This window comes from Numida meleagris, chromosome 1, assembly GCF_002078875.1.
Source record: "Numida meleagris isolate 19003 breed g44 Domestic line chromosome 1, NumMel1.0, whole genome shotgun sequence".
In the NCBI taxonomy this organism is placed as follows: domain Eukaryota; kingdom Metazoa; phylum Chordata; class Aves; order Galliformes; family Numididae; genus Numida; species Numida meleagris.
In genome coordinates this window covers 118,284,330-118,304,037 of record NC_034409.1, presented here as the reverse complement: position 1 = coordinate 118,304,037, position 19,708 = coordinate 118,284,330, and the positions used below count along the sequence as shown (strand labels likewise).

The 19,708-nt window shown below is 44.6% G+C and overlaps 1 protein-coding gene and 1 non-coding gene across 10 annotated transcripts in view; one reads left to right on the top strand and one right to left on the bottom strand.

Annotated features, from left to right (window-relative positions):
* Positions 3,471-3,543, bottom strand: TRNAV-UAC. The gene has a single exon. It is a non-coding gene; the product is annotated as a tRNA-Val (tRNA).
* The window catches only part of PPEF1 (protein phosphatase with EF-hand domain 1), a 39,717-nt gene continuing 23,698 nt past the window's right edge, over positions 3,690-19,708 (top strand). For 2 of the 9 annotated variants that reach the window (XM_021409380.1, XM_021409317.1), the window contains exons 1-4: positions 10,655-11,071; positions 13,539-13,728; positions 16,882-17,009; positions 17,769-17,820. In XM_021409380.1, the coding sequence (XP_021265055.1) occupies positions 13,656-13,728; positions 16,882-17,009; positions 17,769-17,820 (253 nt within the window). In that variant the 5' untranslated portion in view covers positions 10,655-11,071; positions 13,539-13,655. Of the gene's footprint in view, positions 5,201-6,124; positions 7,302-7,397; positions 7,547-8,177; positions 10,631-10,654; positions 11,072-13,538; positions 13,729-16,881; positions 17,010-17,768; positions 17,821-19,708 lie in introns of those variants that run through there. The other 7 variants (XM_021409334.1, XM_021409353.1, XM_021409326.1 and 4 more) reach the window with 7 other exon arrangements.

Genomic DNA, 19,708 nt, shown 5'->3' with positions numbered 1-19,708 from the left:
TCCTTCCGCATCCTCTTATAATGAAATCTCACATAAACAAGCCTCATTCAACAGGTTGGCCCTGAGGCATCCTACTCCCCACTGCCACCCCACACTGTATGGTACCCCTTTCCCAGTGCCACAGGGTACAAGCACGGCAAGTAAGCAAGTGGTTCATCCCAGGTGCCAGAAGGAGCTGCTCCTCTCTGGGGGCATTTTCCAAAGGATAGAGGAGCTCCTGATTTTTGATTCAGAGGTCTTACGCTCATTTGCAGCACTCCTCTTGGGGCAGCAGGAGTCAGCAGGCGGTCCTGCCATAGGTCTTGGTTTCATGTAAGAAAAGCAGTAGCTCAGGGATGATGGTCAGAAATAGAACTCAAAGGGATATCCTCAAAGCTAGCAGTTTCCCAGTTATAAAATTCCCTCCCCACAGAACACCAGGGCAGCCTTTGTACGAAAATATGCCTAAAAACTGAGAAACAAAATCAACAGGTAACACAGTTTGCCTCCCTGTACTTTGGTACTGTCTGTAGTTACATATTGTTAACTCTAGCCCATCTCTGAGCAGGGGTGAATGAATGAGCAGCTGTACTCTTTTCAAAGCATGCTCCTTTTGAGCTAATTGTTAAAACGTAATGAGCTTGTGAAAACAAAGGCACTGGACATGATTCAAACCAAGAGACAAGTTCAGTCAGAACAAAAATCATTCAGAAAAGTCAAACTGGTTCACAAGATGAGTCAGAGAGCTTTAAAACTGAAGTCTCTGTGTAAACATCATGCACTCCAGACCCTCTGTGTCTAATGCTGTTGATAATGCTTCTTTTCAATAACCTTAAATGGCAACACCTCCACTACAGATAGCATTACTAAATGAATCATGTAGTTCTTTCCTAGCAGTCAGATAAATACTTCCAGGTAAAGAAGATGGAAAATATTTTAAAGCCAGTACACAAAACAGCACCAGAAAGGGCTACATTTGCCATTTATTAAAAACAAACAAACAAACAAACAAAAAACAATAAAAAAACAATAAAAAGGGTAAAATTTAGCCTGGCATGGGTTTTGATAATAGAACAAAACTGTGCCTGGTATAAAAAGACCAGAGTAGGATAATCTGATTACACCATGCTGCTATGTAAAACAGAGCAGGGATAGCCTGGGCATGTGCACTCTTTAGGCCACACATCTCCTCCAGGTCCAGCTCATGTCCCATTGACCCTAAAACATTTTTGTACATTTTTTGACCTGCTAATATTTTGCTACACTTTCTTCTTTCACATTGTCAGAAATAACACAAAGGCCACACTGCAATATCACCATGTTTTTGCTGCACAAAGCTGAGGGCATGCCTTGCACTTTCAGGGGTACATAAGGATGTAAGGATATGAAGTCCTGGGACAGCAGCAGCAGGAATGAAGCAGTGTGGAGGTTGTTCAGCCAACAACTGGGAATGTTTCCTGGCATGCATCCTTCCCAGATGGGTGGAGCTGGCCTACACCACAATTTCACCAGGAATTTACTAAGAATTAAGCAGCATGGATGGCCGGAGGCCAGTGCTCCAGTCTGTACTTTGCTTTGCTTTGCTTGGTTAAAAGATATAACCACAGCTCTGTACCATCTGAGGAGCAACATGCCAGCTTCTTATGCAGGCTTGCACTTTCTGCTCATGGCTTTCTTTCTCTCATAGCTCACGGAGGATGAATCTGCTTCTGGGCACAGCAGAGCAGTGTCTCCAGGAGCTCTCAAGAGGTACCAAGCATGCACAGAGATATCCTGGTGCTGGACTTGCCAGGCCCAGCAGTGGTGTGGACACATGCCCTTGAAGGGCAGGCAGAAGGAGAAGATGCCCATGTACAAGGGATGCACAGCTCCACACGGTGATTTTGTGTTTCTCCCATAGTCATCGTGCCAGATGGGTAAATGAGAGCAACACACACGAACTTGTATGTCTGGGATCCAAGCACACGCACCACGCGATTTCTCAGTGCTAATGTGCGACTGGCACATGTTGGTCTTAGCACAGCTAGGGAACGTACAAAATGCACATTTATACATGTACGTGTGAATCGTAGGCATCCCTCAGATGTAGGATACTGACATGCTGAGAGAGGAAAACTGCCAATGCTTTCGGTGCGTGACTCAAACTTTAGGAGCTGGATCCCCTTGAAGTGGATGGAGTGATGTTGGTCTGCCCATGCTGAAGATATGGCTCTCAAAATAAAACATTATTTCAAGGAGTCTGAACATGGGCTTATGTCCTCCTCTGAAAAAAAACACACTTTCCTCCTCAGTGCAAAAAGCACGACATGACTAGTTATCTGGTGCTGGCCACCAGGAGCAGGCCCAGCCCCCTGCTACAATTCAGGAACTTGTGGCTGTCATCAGCAGGGTGGGCGCCATGATCCCATGATCATCATGGTGGGATGATGGGAAGTACCTTCCCTGAAGGCTTGCATGCACTACATTGGAGAATTCTAGATGTAGTGGACAGCTTTGGACCTATAACCTGAAAGCAACCCTGCTATGACAGGCATTTTAGCCTAGAAGCAGGGCTCAGCGTGGAGGTCTCAGGCCCAGCTGAGCCTGCCCAACCCTGGAGCGCCTCTTCCTCCTGCAGACTTCTTCACCTCAGACCCCATTGGGGCACAGACATGTGCTGTGGCAGCATCCATGCCCAGTGGTCACCATTTCCTAAAGGTTTGCACATGCAGAATGAGATGACATACTGTATGCAACTGTGAAATTGCTCTGAGGCAAACGAGTTACGGGGAGCAATAGAGGGAACTGAGGTTGTTTAGTCTGGAGAAGAGGAGGCTCACGGGAGACCTTATCGCTCCCTACGACTCCTGAAAGGAAGCTGTAGCAAGGTGGAATTTGTTCTCTTTTCTCAGACACCAAGTGATAGGATACGAGGAAATGTCTTCAAGTTGCGCCAGAGGAGGCTTAGGATGGGTATGAGGAAAAAGTTCTTCACAGAGAGTGGAACAGGAATTGGTGGAGTCCCCATTCCTGGGTGTTGTTCAGGAGGTGTGAAGATGAGGCATTAAGTGACATGGTTAGTGGCAGACATGGTAGCGTTAGGTGATGGGTGTCCTTGATGATCTTAAGGGATTTATTCAATGGTTCTGATGCGCTTTTTAGGGTGAAAAATCAAGTCCTGCCATAACACTGTCTAAATTATATTTGGACTATTAGAAAAGGTGCTACTGCACAGGGCCCGTGGTGGGCTCAGGGCCGTCTCTCAGCGAGTTGTGTCACCCGCACACTGAGGTGAGAGCGTACAAGTGACACAGTGACTCCAGTTGGCAGGGCTGACTGGTGGGCCTTTCTGCTCCCTGCTCCACACATTGTTCTTCCTCCACTTCTTGCAGGACCTGCACTTTTTTGATGGCCGTAAAGGTTGCCCATTTGGGGAGAAAAAGAGGAAATCTAAACTGATAGCTTTAAAGATAACTAACTGCAAGGAGAAAGAAAAGAAAAAGTACAACCGCTGGTTCCACTGGGGCTCGAACCCAGGACCTTCTGCGTGTAAAGCAGACGTGATAACCACTACACTATGGAACCGCTACGGAAACAGCCTTCTGCGGCACTCCTCCTATCGGTGAGACGCTTGCGTTCTTCTTCCCCCCCCCCCCCCCATCTTTCGGCCCCGCCCACGCGGAGGGGGCAGTCCATGGGGGGGGCGCGCGGAGGGGCGGCTCCCTCCCTTGGCGGTTGGGGCGGGAGGGGCAGTTTGTGAGGGAGGGCGCGCGGGTGGGAAAGGCGAGCAGTCTGCCTGAGCACGTCAGGGAGTTGCCTGTCAGCAGTGTGGGTTTTACCTGGGTCCGTGCTGCCTGTGTTTCGCTATGCTACCAAACGCAGACGCGGCTTTCATTAGGCAATTCTCGTGCCCGTTTCTTTTTCCTTGCTTTCATTCGCAAAGAGGTGGCAAAATCTGAGTGCTGTAGATAGCTGTCATCGCCATAGGCTGCAAGTGTAGGCTGAGACTGCAAATTGTGCCATTAAGCACTGCTTTCCAGAACATTCCGACAAATTTTTCTGCTGATCTTTTTGTGGATTTTTGGCGTTGGTTTTTTTTTTTTTTTAATTTTTTTACATTATTCTCATTTTTACAGATAGTGCCCTGGTGCTTCCATAGTGTTCCTGTCTAGTTTCTTGCCTTTTCGTGGTCCATTTTCCTGATTTTGTGTTCTTTTTGCCAAGGATGCTAATTTTGATGTCTTTTGTCCATAGTCTTTGTATCCCAGAAATATCCACTGAGGGAGATGTCTTTTCCCATTCACCCAGACTAACCTCCTTGGGCTGATTTGTCAGAACAAACTTCTGTCTTCGCACTGAGTTTGATAGGAAAAAGCCAGATAACACGATTCTGTATATTTATTTCTCCTTTATCTCCTCGTTCTTTCTGTTATTGACCAGACCTCCAGATCACTCAGCTGGGGACTTGTCCCCTGGACAGTGTTTTAAAATACATTGCTGGATCACATAAAAATATTTTCCTGAGCTTGATAGGGTGAGAGGAGGGGAATCACAGTGCAGAAGGAGCACATCCACTCTGACTGTGATCATGTTCAGCCTTTTTGAAAAATGTTGGTTGCATCACTTTGTAGTGGGTGCTTCTGAGACATAAGCCTGAAGCAGACTTTGAATTATGTATGTGGAATGCCTACATGGAGGCTGGCTCAGGAGGTTGATGTTTCCAAAGCATTTGGTGAACATTATGCATGCTGTTACTTCAAGGGCTGCCTGTAAAGGGGTCTCCTGATTTCTGCACTAGCGGCATAACTGTTTTTTTTCTTTTTTTCTTTAATTCTGCTAGGCTGCTCGACAACATATTATTAGAATTTTGTTACCTACTGTCTGTTGCAGCTGTTGATGCTTGCTAAAAAGCTTTTCACTTTCTTAAGTGTGTGATATGTAGTTGCTGAGCAAAAAAGTTCAGCGTATATGTGACTTGACGGTGGGACTGGTGTGTTCCCTTTGCCTCATGTGGAAAGGAGGATGGCTTTGTTAGGTCCAGCTGATGTGCTTGGGCTTGAATGGGAAAGGCTTATTTGGAAAGCTACATGTTACTATGGTCCCCATATGTAACTGGAGAGGTGGCTCATTCCAGTGCATCTGATTGTCAGGTTGTTGGGTCACTTCAGAGCACTGAGAAGGGATGAGCAGCTTCCATGAATAACAAGAGAAAACAGGCTGGGGAGGCTTTGTCCTACAGAAGGTAACAACTAAGTGTTTGATTCCTTTCCCACTGATCTTGGGTGAAAGATTTCTGATGGATTTGTTGGCTATCAGAACAAGCCTTATAGCGTCTCATTATGCAGAAATCTTGCTAAAAGCCAATATGGATGAATTTATCAGATGCAGTAAATATTTTATAAATGTTGCGTATCCCCAGAGTGCAGTGGAAAGAGGTTATGATGTGTTTTTACTTGCATACTTTTTGGCAGAACAGTGTGATCATACATAAGTGATTAGCTACTGCAACTCGGATAAGGGAAAGTGCATCCTGCCAGAAAAGCAAACATCAAAACTCTCCTGGGCCATGCAGAATTAGGGCACCTGGCATGTATTTTATTTGCTGTCTCATTCCACAGAAAAGGAAAGCTTTGAAAGTGGAAGCTTGTGTCCAGGACTCCAGAAACTCAAAGAACTAGCTCAGTCAATCAAAAAAAAATGTATTCACATTTTTCACATTGCACATAGTGCCTTCTGCTTGCTGGCTTGGCACTCCAAATATCTTCTACATGTTAAAAAACGTGCCCATTCTGTCACAGTGAGGGAACTCCTCTGTCTGTCTTAAAAGATGATTTGATCACTGTGTCCAAGTGCCTTCGTGGTGGCAGTTGATGTCTTTAGAACTGTCACCAAACTGATGGCAAAAGTTTCTTGAAAATACCATGCTGTAGTATTACTAGACCATTGGAGCAAGGGGGTCAAGATCTTGATCTGATGGTCTCTGTCTCTTCTGTCCCACCTATTTCCTGGGGAAAACAGGACCTGGCCTCAGGGAATGCCATTGTGAGGAGGGGCTGCAGAGGAGGGGGTACTGTGACCTCCATCCACATGGTGCTTCCTCTCACCGTGTGCATCCTAACTCTAACCTTAACCCATGCACTGTAACCTGTGACCTTTGGGCCCACAGTGACCCCTCAAAATGGCTGCCGTGCTCTGCTCCGTCGCTGCATAGAGAGGCCGTGTGAGCAGCTTCTCTCTGGCTTTCAGAAGAGGATGGAAGGACAGAGTGGAGGTATGAGTGGTGGATAGGGCAATGGATGCTGAGGGCTGTGCCCAAGTGTATACTGGTAATGTTACAATACCAAACTTATTCTGGTACCTAATATTTATGAGTTGTTTGGTAGTGTATGTGCTCAAAATTGCAGTGTTCTCATGCTGTCCATGTGCTGCCCCACACAAGAAGTGGCAGATTCTTCTGGGGCTGTTGTGTCAACACTGAGCCTTGGGCTTTATGGCTCTGCTCTTCCTCTGGCTCCTGTGAGGTGACTGAGTGGCCACAGACAGCAAGGCAAGGAGGTGGGTCAGATGTGCAGGCCCTGCAGCCAGGGGTCAGGGTTTGATTTAAGAGCACATGGCAGCATGGCTTCCTGACCATACAGGTCAGCCGCACTGGTGAACTTCTCAGTTTGTCTGACCCCTTTCCAGGAGTTACACTGGGAAGGGACAAGCTAAGCCATGAGCTCAGATCCCCGAACTCATTACACTCTTAAGGGGAGAACGTGTGTGCAGAGGGCATCTGTACCTCGGTGTATGGATACAGTGCCTCTTGACAAATTAAGCTGGCAGTACTTCTTTCCTTAGGGGCTGTCATTACCATGCCAGTCACATCAGGGAACCAAATACCTGGGCAGTCTGTGTATGTGTTTATCCCGCGTGCTAGGTCTGCTAAAATGCAAATCACTGCCTCAACCCAGCAGAAAGGCCTTTCCTCTGGAGAGAGACCATGTGACTTCAGATGTGCAGATGGTAACTTCAGCCCATCCCTTTCTCTGCCTGAGATACAGGAGGCACTGTGACAAAGCAGATCTCCAATAGCGTGCAAACAGCACAGCTGGAGGACTGCAGCCAAGAACTTCTGCATCAGGACGAATGTGGCATTTACCCCTGACTGCTTCTGAGGAGCGAGGCTCAAGAAATTTCCTCTTGGGAAGCTGTGTCGGTAGGTGGAGAGCAAGTGCATTGTGAGCTCCAGAGCTCCAGGGAGGATTGGAGCACTGCAGAGAACACTGCAGAGCTGCGCCCCTCGTTATGCAGTCCTGGTTCCAAAAAGGGACTGCTTCATCTTCAAAAGGAAGCTTCTAAAGGTAACTCTTGTGGAAAAAAAATCTCTGTACTGCTGAGGCAGAAAGAAAAAACAGGTAATTTCTTCAAGTCGGGTATCTATCTTTTTTTTTTCCTAGCTCACTTTTAAAGAGCAACTTGCCTTTACCCTGGGTCTGCAAAGTGAATGAGACAGGAGTCAGTGCCTTTGCCCTGACAAAAATCATTGTGCTTCAAGCTATTAAGTTTGGCCTGGACTGGATCAGTTATCCAGAACTTCTGAATACAGGTGAGATCAAATAGCTTTGAGACTCCTATATTTCTTGTACTTTTTGCTTTAGGAAAAAGACTTTATGTTATGGTAATCTTGGAACTTTGTTCTGATGCTTAACTTAACCTTCATTAAAATCAGTATAAATTTCATCTGAAGCATGATTTTCATTTGTAAATTGGCTCAAATTTCAATACATTTATTCTGGAGCTTTACTTTTTAGTCAGTATTCCCCTTCAAGTAAGGAGAGGGAATGTCATGGGATGCCCTTTAAGGTTCTGCTCATTATCTGCAGGACGGCGTATAATTCAGATTTCCCTTTTTCTCTAGGATAGGAAACTACAACTGTTGTTGATTTTTACACTCCTATTGGGTCCACTTACTAGAACTAATTTGGCCTCAGGATTTTGAGTTTTCTACTCGCTTCGTAATGGATTCTCCTTTCGAGGCATTTAGCGTTTCTGAAAAGTGAGATGATAGTGTATTTGTACTTCAGGGTGATCTGCGCCCTATTTGTGTGCTTGTATTTTCCACCTTCCTTTATTAAAACATTCTCCCCACAATCTTTCTGTGCAAGAACCGAGGCTGCTTGCTTTGTTTATTTTCTACACAAAAAGTGCAAATATTTTGTGTAAAATGTATGCTTTATTGATTGTAGATTGCACAAACTAACTTTCACACATCATTTTCCTTCAGATTCTTTCTGGATTTACATGCAGTTCCTGAACTGAATGTTTGAACAATCTCTGCATGTTCACACCTTTTCAGATCTTGTGTTTGCTTACATTTGCGGTACATTTTTGGGCTCAGGAATATTGGTCCACCTTAATAAGCTGGGATGTGTTCATCCTATTCTCTTTCACTAAGGCTTCGCTGGTTTCCCAGTGTTACTACCTTCATTCCATATTGATTCCTGGCCCAAGCACTGATATCTATCAGCAGCCATTGCCAGAAGTGATTCCAGCAGTTCTGTATAGGGCTTAGCCTTGCATCTCTGAGCATGCTAAAGACTTTTGTCTGTTATATATTAGAAACAAATTTATTAAAACAGGAAGGCTTTCTCATTGCTTTCTTTCACTTAATAGAAATGTCACTTTGTCCTGTGGATGGAAAATAACGCAGACTTAAGCATGTACTGTTTTGTCTATATTTGATCTTCTTGTGTCACCCCTTGGTAGACCAAATTCAGTGATGATTTACAGGATTATTGCTCTGGTCGTCCACAGCCAAGTTCTCTTTCACTCCATTGGTTGACTGTGGCAGCTTCATCCCACTTTTTGCAGAGCGAGTCTTTTAGCTAATGAAATCTCTAAATCATCTTTAGATCCTTACGCTTGACAACCCCAACTCTGGCAATAAGACAGTTTTGAAGAGCTGTCCCTCTACAGGTACGAACCTGGAAGTTGTGATTTAATGCATGAGGTTCTCTTTTCTAGGGCATCTTGCTCTTTCCTCCTTCGTTCCTTCAGCAATACATAGAAGAGAATCTATCACAAACAGACGTTTCATGATTCTCAGTACTCTGAAGTCTCGGTTTCCAAAGGAAAACAGTTCTGAATGAAGCTTGTGAGTTGCAGAAAGTTATTAGTAGCAAGAAGACATCAAAGTAAAGCCTCTGGCACTGGAGGCACCCATCCACCCATCTGATCTTTATGGAGAAGACTGTCCCTATCTCGTTACGTCTCCAACCACATGTACATTCTAACACAAGTTATGGGCGTAGATGGTAACTGTATGTTAACAAGTATGGTTGAAAAGGGGAGAGAGTGGAGACAGGAGGCACACTGCTGGAGAAAGCTATTGAAACAACTTGCAGAGGAAGGAGCTTAACTGTGGAAATTTCATCCAAACAAAAATAAAAGGAGCACTCTTTCATTCTTTGTTTATCAAAGATAAGAAACAAGTGAAACTGAGAAGTTAAAGCTTAGCAGCTGTCATTCATGTGACTTCCATATCCACAAGTTTGGCCTAGCTTACACTTGTCTGCAATAGCATGACTCATCTAAATTTAAAAGATGAGTGAGACTTGAAAGGGTGGCTCGCTGCCGAAAAGACCTGCAGCCTGATTTCATCAAAAGTCAGCTACAAATCTTTACAAGATTGCCATTATTTTTGAGGCAGCCTGGTCTTTATGTGACCAATAAACTGAAGGCTTAATTGCTTTTGGGCAGCACCTGTTACATCCGGATCAAATGCTGCTGATTCATCATCTCTGTAAATCAGGCTCTTGACAGCGCTGGTTCTGAAAACCAAATTTCTGAATGCTTGCAGCAGTTCAGCTTTCAGTGACTCCTATCCAGAAAAAGAACACGATGTGCCACTTCTGCTTAGCTTAGTGCACGTCTGTTGGCATGGTTGGAGCAACGTTTTATTTTGTTTCAGTGGAAGGGCTATGTATTCAGTGCCTATCACAAAATTGCCTTTTCACTGATCTGAGGGAAATGTAGCAATTTCTTGGACTTGTATCTGAACTATTGCCTGAGTTTTAGTGAATGTGACAGGCTCTCTCCTAAAGGTAAATCAGTGGTGCAAAACCCAAAATGCTAGCACAGCATTGTGTCCCAAATTCTTATCCAGCTACATTATATCAATGAAGCCTTTTTCCACACTTTGAGGAAAGCCCAACTTTGCGCTTCGTCTGTAAACACTTGGGGATCTTTTGTAATGGCAAATGATTGTTCACCAGGAATTGCAACATTGCATTGCATTGCAGATAGAGCGTTCATAGAAACTGCTGTAACGTTTCAAATTCTTGTTTTCAGCCTTCTTACCTGCTGAAGGCCTTCATGGTGGTTGCTTGGTATTTTTCTGAGTTCGCCCAGAAAGTCAGGGTTTGGCAGGGAACACAGCTGGCTTGAACTGAAGCACCTGGGGGAAAGGGTGTGCCTCAGCTAGGAGCTAAGAAGAGCCCATGTTTGTGGGAGACACTGGCTATTTTAACAGTGGGTTGTTCCCTTTGCTCATGGTCTTTTGGTTGGATCAGAACAGCAGAAAGTGAATTCACTGGGCCTGGATGGGAGTTGTGCTTTGTTTGAGTCTCCGGTTGATGTGACTGCACTGTGGCCTGGAGATGCGGGTTTTGAGAAGCTATCAGGAAACAAGGTAGTAGTTTGAATGTTTGCTGTGTCCTCTGTAGAATGCATACATTTGGGATTGATGATGGTGATTCCCGTGGAACAGCTCACTGATGGCCAGATACGGCATTTTTAAGGGGTTTAATGATATTGTGTAAGATTTCCTCCAAGCTTTGAGTATGTATTTAAGGCTTCATTTACTGCTGTTAGCATAACGTTTCTATTCGAGCCTCTCTCTTTTTCTTTCTTTGCCCAAAATGGTTCTATAAATTGAAGAACTTAGAGGCAGGTGGAGGGTGCGGTTGTCCTCTAGGTGCCCCTGGCTTGGGGTAGCCCATTGTTTGCCATGGAGTGTGTGGAGCCCTGAGAAGCACTGATGGTTCTGTTTGGGGCTCCTGTTGCCTGGTTGCTGGAGACGTGTTGCCCTGCCTGTTAATGTAGACGGTCATGCTGGAAGAAGACTTAGACTGTAAGCTCTAAGTGTTTTGTACTCAGTCTTAGTCTTCAGATCTCCAGTTGGCTGGTTTGAGATGGACTAGTGAAGGCTCATGATTTTCTTAAACAGGGCATGTGAGGAGATAGTATTCAGAATGATAACATTTATCTAGAGAGAAAAGTTGAGCTTTTAGCAGTATCAGTGCTGTATTTGATGCTATCAAAACCATTGGCTCAAAGTTACTGTAATGGGACTTTGTTTGCATTTCAATTTCACTTCAGAGGGAAGAAAAGCATATTCCATTGTGAGGAAAAAACTCTCAAGTCTTTCTTTGCTGAGATAAATAATGACTTGGATGATGATAGACCTAGCTCAAATGTAGGATACCCAGGTGTTGTGGGATGCTGAGAATAGGGTATAAATGTACCATGTCATAGAATGGCCTGGGTTGAAAAGGACCTCAAAGACCATCTAGTTTCAGCTCTTCTGCCATGGGCAGGGTCACCAACCACTAGACCAGGCTGCCCAGAGCCACGTCCAGCCTGGCCCTGAGTGCCTCCAGGGACGGGGCATCCACAACCTCTCTGGGCAACGTGTTCCAGTGCGTCACCACCCTCTGAGTGGAAAAACTTCCTCCTAATATCTAAACTAAATCTTCCCATCTTAGTTTAAAACCATTCCCCCTTGTGCTATCACTATCCACCCATGTGAACAATCGTTCCCCCTCCTGTTTATACGCTCCCTTCAAGTATTGGAGGGCCACAATGTGGTCTCCCCGGAGCCTTCTCTTCTCCAAGCTAAACAAGCCCAATTCCCTCAACCTTTCTTCCTAGGAGAGGTGCTCCAGCCCTCTGATCATCTTGGTGGCCCTCCTCTGGACCCATTCTAAGAGCTCCACGTCTTCCTTGTGCTGGGGCCCCCAGGCCTGGATGCAGTACTCCAGATGGGGCCTCACAAGAGCTGAGTAGAGGGGGACCACCACGTCCCTCTCCCTGCTGACTACTCCTCTTTTAATGCAGCCCAGAACATAGTTGGCCTTGCAGGCCACCAGCGCACACTGCTGGCTCATGTCCAGCTTCTTGTCCACCAGGACCCCCAAGTCCCTCTCTGCAGGGCTGCTCTTGAGGAGTTCTTCCCCCAGGTTGTACAAATACCTGGGATTGCCCCACCCCAAGTGCAGCACCTTGCATTTGGCCTTGTTGAACCTCATTAGGTTCTCATGGGCCCACTTGTCCAGCCTGTCCAGTTCCCTCTGGATGGCTTCCCTTCCCTCCAGTGTATTGACCGCACTGCTCAGCTTGGTGTCATCTGCAAACTTGCTGAGGGTGCACTTGATTCCATCGTCTATGTCACTGATAAAGATGTTGAAGGGCACCGGTCCCAAGACAGACTCCTGGGGGATACCACTTGTGACCGGCCTCCACCCTGACACGGAACCATTGATCGCAACCCTTTGGCTGCAATCAGCCGACCAGTTCTTAACCCACTGAAAGTTCTTAATCCATTGAAATGTACTACAATTAATAAATACATGAATACATACAAACTGGAAATAGTCTCACAACAATAAAGGCATTCGAACTATTGAAGCAGAAAACAGAGTAGTTATGCATTTATGTTTTCCTGTCTCTTATCCTCCTTTTGCTAATTAAGAAAAAACAATAGCAGTTAAGCATCCTTTTTATGCTGACGGATTTCTTCTTTGTTTTAAAACCCAGTAAAAAGAATGAGTATCAGTGAAACAAAAGAAGAAATGCAATAATTTCGATGTGTTAGAATTACTAGAGAGAAATGTACCTCAGGAGACAGAGGAGAGTGATCACTGTGATCACAAGAAATTTTCAGCTAAAACAAAATTCAGTCTCTCTGAGAGCATCCATGATGTTTTTGTTACCTAGAAATTAACCCGTTTTGTATTTCAGGGCAATGTTGTTCTTTTGAACTTGTTAATTTGGAAGTACGTGGCATTAATGTATGATTCCACCTAGTGAGGGGATGAGTAAGTGCCAGGAGATAAACCCGGAAAGCCACACTTCAAAATGCCCTGTTCATTTTTTTTAATGAAACCAGATTTTTTATTTAGAATGTTTCTGTAAAAATGCAACAGGAAAACGTGATGCTTTATTTGAGTGAAATCTGATTATGAAACAATTCGCTGCGGCACTGTTTGTGCTTGTGCAGTTGGTGGTGGTTATTATTTTATTGTGTATAAATCTGCGGAGGGGATTTCCATTCACCTGGCATCTGCAAGGATCTGTCTGTAAACAAATTGATACTGAGCATTAGGACGCAGAGGTTTAAGGTGATAAATGAGATGGTAGGGCACATTTTCACTCGAGGGTGTCAAGAGGGCTGTTTTTTTGGGGGAGGGGGGGAGCATAAAACAAGTACGGTTTACTTGGTCCAGTTTTTGCAGGATGTGCTTCACAGTCATTACTGATGAGCTGTAGGTACTTTGTAGTCTGTGTTGTCAAGTGTGTGTATTTTCCTCTCCTCTTAGCCGTGGTGTGGGGAGCACAGGAACACTCCTTGTGGCTGAAGGAAGAGCACAGTTGATGTGTATAATGCTAACAGCTGAGAGAGACATGCTTCCTACCAGCAGTGATTAAAACCAGAAATGGAGAACACCATTAGCACCATGGGGTGCAACGCTTCTTCAGATTACAATAAATCGAAATACGGTGAAACAGGTGAGTGCTGCCATTGTCTCCACGTCCAAGGTTGTTCTCTCCGCTGCACTAGAAGGGGATTATAAGATATTCTTTCCCACCAGTCCTGTTGTCAAACGCTTGTTGAGATAAAATTATTTCAGAATTATTTTCTTTATTTAAAGGAGTGCCTAACTTTCAGGTGCTGCTTGAGGTCAGGAGGCAACTGCAGAGCACCTCTTGGGTTGGAAAAAATTCGTACAGGACAGAAGTCAAATTTCACGTGTGCTCACTCATGTACTCACATGTGCTCTCACTGGCAAAGTGTATAGGGTAAGGGATTGAGGGGGACCTTTTGTGGCCTTTCGCAGCATGAGGTTCCTGAGAAAACTGCCCCAGTTTCCCTGCTGCTGGGTGATCCCGATATTGAAATGGAAGCAGTTAAACAGAGATACTATAACTCTTTTCCTCTACAGCTATGACTTTCCAAATTGATCTTCTGCCATACAAGGTGTCTGGACTGAAATTCTCCCTGGCAGCCTTTGAGGCTGTTGATGGAAAATTCCCACAGTTACTGGATAAAGATTCAATTTAAAAATTGATGTATTGTTCCCCTGCTTTTCAGCACAGCACACTCCAGTTTTGAGCACACAAGGGCTTTGCAGAGAATCATAGGATGGCTTGGGTTGGAAGGGACCCCAAGAATCATCAAGTTCCATCCCCCCTGCGACAGTATGGCCACCAACCTCCAGATCTGGTACTAGACCAGGTTGCCCACGGCCCCATCCAACCTGGTCTTTAACACCTCCAGGGACAGAGCATCCACAGCCTCTCTGGGCAGCCTGTTCCAGCACCTCACCACTCTCTGTCAAGAACTTCCCCCTGACATCCAATCTAAGCCTTCCCTCCTTGAGTTTAAAACCATTCCCCCTTGTCCTATCACTGCCTACCCTTGTAAAAAGTTGGTTCCTCTCCTGTTTATAATCCCCTTTCAAATATTGCAAGTCTGCAATGAGGTCTCCTTGCAGCCTTTTCTTCTCTAGGTTGAACGAGCCCAGCTCCCTCAGCCTGTCTTTGCAGGGGAGGTGCTCCAGCCCTCTGGCCATCTTCGTGGCCTCCTCTGGACCCTCTCCAACAGCTCCACATCTTTCCTGTGTTGGGGGCCCCAGGCCTGGACACAGTACACCAACTGGGGCCTCACAAGGGCAGAGTAAAGAGGGACAATCACCTCCCTGTCCCTGCTGGCCACCCCTTTTCTGATGGTGGCCAGGAAACCACTGGGCTTCTGAGCTGCAAGAGCACACTGCTGGCTCATGTCCAAGAGACAAGAGGGCTCTAGGGCTGGCTCAGAGTCCCTTGTTCTGACCTTTTATGTTCTCATTCAAAGTTGATGTTAAAACAATGTTTGCATGTCTTCTGGGAGCTGTGGTAAATGGCATTGTGCATAGTCTTAAGAGGTTATTGTGCTGAACGTCCCTGGTTGAGAAGGAAGGTACTTTTGTCTTGAAGTCCCATACCTACCCATATCTGGGAAGGAGTCCTTCCTCTCTGGTTTTGCATGCCATGTATGTATGTGTATTGTTTTGTGTGCTTGTTTCATAACGCCTTGCCCTCTCCAGCTGCTGGATGGCAGTCGTTCAGCTCTTCAGCAGTAGTCAAATTATACAGAACTGTCATTATATCTGCAGTATGAAGCTGTACATCCCTCTAATGCATTAATAATGTGACTTTAACAGGTACTTGCTGGTGGAGAGATCTTCCACAAATGATATTTTATTTTAGAGATACATTGTAGCCTAGTGTGAAAATCATGTTCTGGTTTAGTCCTGACTGTAACAGCATGGTAATGAGTACAATTTGAAAAAGAAGAAAAAAGAGAGGAAATATTTGGTTAGGCTTGCAACAGTAATCACAGTTGTCAATGTATATCTGCCTTATGTGATACCTGTGGGATTGTGCCACGTTAAGTGCCCGGGGCCAGACCATTGAGCAACCCAGATGAGCTTTAATGAGGATTGTAATGGCTCTGATGCTAGAAACTAGCTTCTGTGCTGGTGGCTCTGCTCTGCCCCTTAGGAACTCTTCTAAACAGAAAAGCGGATGACAGCCTTGCTGTCAGGTCTGGTGAGGAGAAAGAAATTAGATCCTAGAGGTTATGTATGGTAGGGAGTGTGGTTCTAATCATATAAGGATCGTACCTTTTTCGCACAGGAGGGCTTTTTAGGAGGGCTGAGATTTCTGCAGTCCTTCCTGATTTTGGCTTTGTCTGAGCTAGAAAACTTTACCACTGTAACTGTACTACGTAGTTGTTAATGGTAAAATAAGGAAACAACTTGCTATTATGGCATCTGTAAGCATTTTTATTTTTAAGAAAAAAAGCTTCCCCAATGTAATGCATATTATAAGAATTGTTCTTCTACAGAGGTCTTTCTTTTCTTAATCTGACAGTTATATAAGTAAGAAATCATTCCCACGCAGGGGTGCCACTCATCCTTGTCTCATAATCCCTGAAATTTGTGATCAGCTGAAATAATTGATGACTACAAACTACTGTTTCTCCAGTGCAGAGCTTTTCTTTGCAGGAAAAAAAGCATAAGCATTAGTGCAAGCTGTTGGCTGTTATTTGTTGCTTTGCTTTGGTTTTAGCATCAGCTGCTCGTTTTGGCAACTGCAGCGAAATACCAGCGTAGTTAGGATGTTAGTATTGTTTTTTACTTTCCTCTTTTTTTCTCTTCCACAAAGTTGCAGTGTTGTGCAGTGATGGCTGTATCAAACCCTGGAGTTCTGGAGAACATTTTGGTGTGTTATTTTTTTTCCTGCTTCTCCTGATCATCCGTTTTTCTGCTCAGAAACAGGCAGTGGTCCTCGGAGTGTCAGGAGCTCAGATCAGTGTTTTCCTTTGGTCCTTGTTCCTTCACTAACATTGCCCTGCAGCTTCTTTGACTCGTTCTCCCAAGATCAGAATCACACGGACTTTTTTTGCGTGTTAGGCTGAGCTATTCAGAGCTGGGTACCCTAGGAAACTCCCTGAAGTGAGGTGTTAGCTGAGGGCTGGAGACAGAGGCTTGACACTTCTGGCTGTTTGTGCTTATTTACTGACATCCTGTTCAGAGTATGGGGAAAGAGGGAAGGACAAGACATAAGGAACCAGTCAAGAAAGAATTATGTGTGATCTGTTGCTTTCTGTTTTGACAGCCATTAAAGCTACTGTGTTAATCCAGAGGTGGTACCGCTGTAAAAGAGCCCAGCTAGATATCCGTCGCCGCTATTCTCTGACTATCTTTCAGTCAATCGAATATGCTGATGAGCAAGAGCAAACACAGGTGTGTAATCTTCAGTTCTTCCTGTACAAGCTGTTATGTTAAGCCCAGAGCACTGCGGTTGCACAAACAAGACGGATATGAGGTTGTTTTTCCCTACAAAGCTGTGTCCTGAATAATAAAAGCGCTTCCCTGCCTCACACAAAAGCTAGCTGTGTCTGTGTGTGACCATGTGTATGTATGTGTGTGTATGTGTAGATTTATCTACATAAGCAGTAGGACACTGTCCTACCTATACAACCACATTTAGGTTAGAAGTTCCTGTAGTAGGAATCCTCTGTTAGCCAAGGGTTGCTTGTCATTGCATGGCTGATCTTAAATGAGTCGGTGAGGCAAGCTATCTGCAATAGAGAAACAGAATTTTCAGCATCTCAGCATATCAACCCAGGCTTCCTTTAGAGTCGGGACCAGGAGTTAGGAACTTACAGGGCTTTGTGTTAAGTCAGGTGTCAGTATAAAGCGAGTCAGGTGAATCATAGCTGTTTCTTTCTCTTGACTGTAAAGGAAGCTTAAACAAATAGTCTGGATGATGGGCAAGATGAATGACACCCAAAATGTCAGCAGCATGATGTAGCCTTGGAATTTTGTATGTGTCCATATGCTGTCAACCTGCTCATTTAGAGGTGATGCTATGGGAACATACCGTAGTGTCTGAGCTCCCTCTAAATGGGAGATTGGTAGTACCTGACTAAGGAAATAGGATGTAAATGCTTGCTGAATCCCTAAACTGATCAGTATGTGTTGTTTTTTTTCCTTATCCAGCTGTCCAACTTTTTCACGTTCATGCTGGAGCACTATGTTCGTCATGGTGAAGGTAAGGATAGAAGTCAAAGTAACACAGATTATGTTTGAAAACCTTATATGGGAAAAGTTAATGTGAGGTAATGTCAGTGTGGTGTGGAGAGCTTGTGGCACATGCTGGGACTGAGATTTGCTGTCCCAAATATTGCAGTAAGAATTTGGTCCTGTTAAGTGTTGATTCTGTCCTATTGAATTATAAGACAATATGCTTTCTCCTTCATCTGGTCCAGCCACAAGCTGCTCCAATTAAGATTTGCACAGGGCACTTTGATAGCAGGCTAAAGCCACCAACGGTGAGTGGTTCAGTGTTCTAATGACAACTGTTAGAAACTGCAGTTCTTCTATCTTCAGTACTTCAGAGTGCCTCCATGTTCTGCAGAAAAAGAAATTACATTTGAGCCTTGCTGCAAAACTAAGACTGATGATACAGTTGTCCTTCCTTTGATTATTTTTTTTTTTTTTACAGAAAGATTCTGTAAGATATGTATTAATGGAGAGACAGCCTGGGGCCTTCTCTGCATTGGATTTTTTGGACATGTTAAATGAGAAATTGCAGGTTGAACTTCTGTTGTGTGGTTTGCAGTTACATTTGTCCAGCTGCTGGCTGTGTGCGTCCCTTACTTCAGGCCCTTTCTTGCCTGCTCCTCTGAGTGACCTTTGCAGTTCCCGTGCCAGCCCCCGAGATTTAACCAAAATCTGTGCAAGAAGGATTATTTAATGAACTGCTTCTGTTTCTGCTGTATCACTGTCTTAATATATGAGTCTCCGTGAGTGTAAACCTAACAAGCAGAGAGGCTTCAAATTAGCTTTGCTATCACCAAGCATTTTCTAAAACCCACCATACTTTGGTCTCTATTTTTTCGATCTGTTTGGTCACTTAAACTGAGGAGATGACGTGTTGTTCAAGAGCCTTCTTCAAGAATTTAGTAGATAATATTCTCACCAGAGCACAGGTTGCCTGTTCTTCACAGTATGCGATGATGAGAAATCTGCCTGAGGATTTTGTGATACCTGTCATCCCTATTCATCTTGCCACTTTTCTCCTTTTGATCTTCTTGTTCCAAATGTCTTTTATTCAGAGAAGGAAAGCAGTCACCATCTCATTAACACAGTACTGCTTTTGATGTGGTTGTTTATGTTATACTCTGAAACTTTTATCATCCTCTCCTCCTCTTTAAGATGTCATTAGTGCAGTTAAAGTTGTGTTTGGGACGTTACATAGCTATGTGTATTGCCCTTGCTCTGCTTGAGATTTAATGCCATTTTCCAAGGGTTTAGAGGAAGTATGTCTGGTGTCTGAGCGCTCCTCAGGAGCCAGAGGTGCTTCCTGGGCTTTTGTGTTTGTGTAACAAGGAGCATGGCTGCTGTCCTGCACAGAGCCTGGAGCCCTACACGGGCTGCTAGCAGCCAGGGCTGGGCTCACAGACCGCAGGCTTAGGCCTCCAACATGAGAGCAGAGCACAAGGCGTCCCTATGCTCCCTCTGGTCGGTAAAGAGGTGCAGAGGGTGCTTCATCTGCTCTTAGGGCAGGTGTCAGAACTCAACGTACCTAAGGCCGTTGTCCCTGTCGTTCAGGATTGACTGTACACTCAGTGTGCTGAGCAGCTTGCAGTGCAGCAGCTGATTAAAAAAAAACAAAAAAAAAAAACAAAAAAAAAACAAAAAAAACAGATTTTTAAAAGGCGAAGTTGATAAAAAAGTATACTTTTTATCTACTTACATACTTGATATGAATGTCATAATTTATGAGACCACATGTGGGTTTGGGCTGCTGATATTTTCCAGCAATATATAATGCATCTTTATTTCCAGTTGCATCTGATCAGCGTTGCAGACAACTTACTGGCAGCCCAGAAAAAAAGTGTTTCCAACCAGCATCTCTCCAACAGCAACCTGCAGAA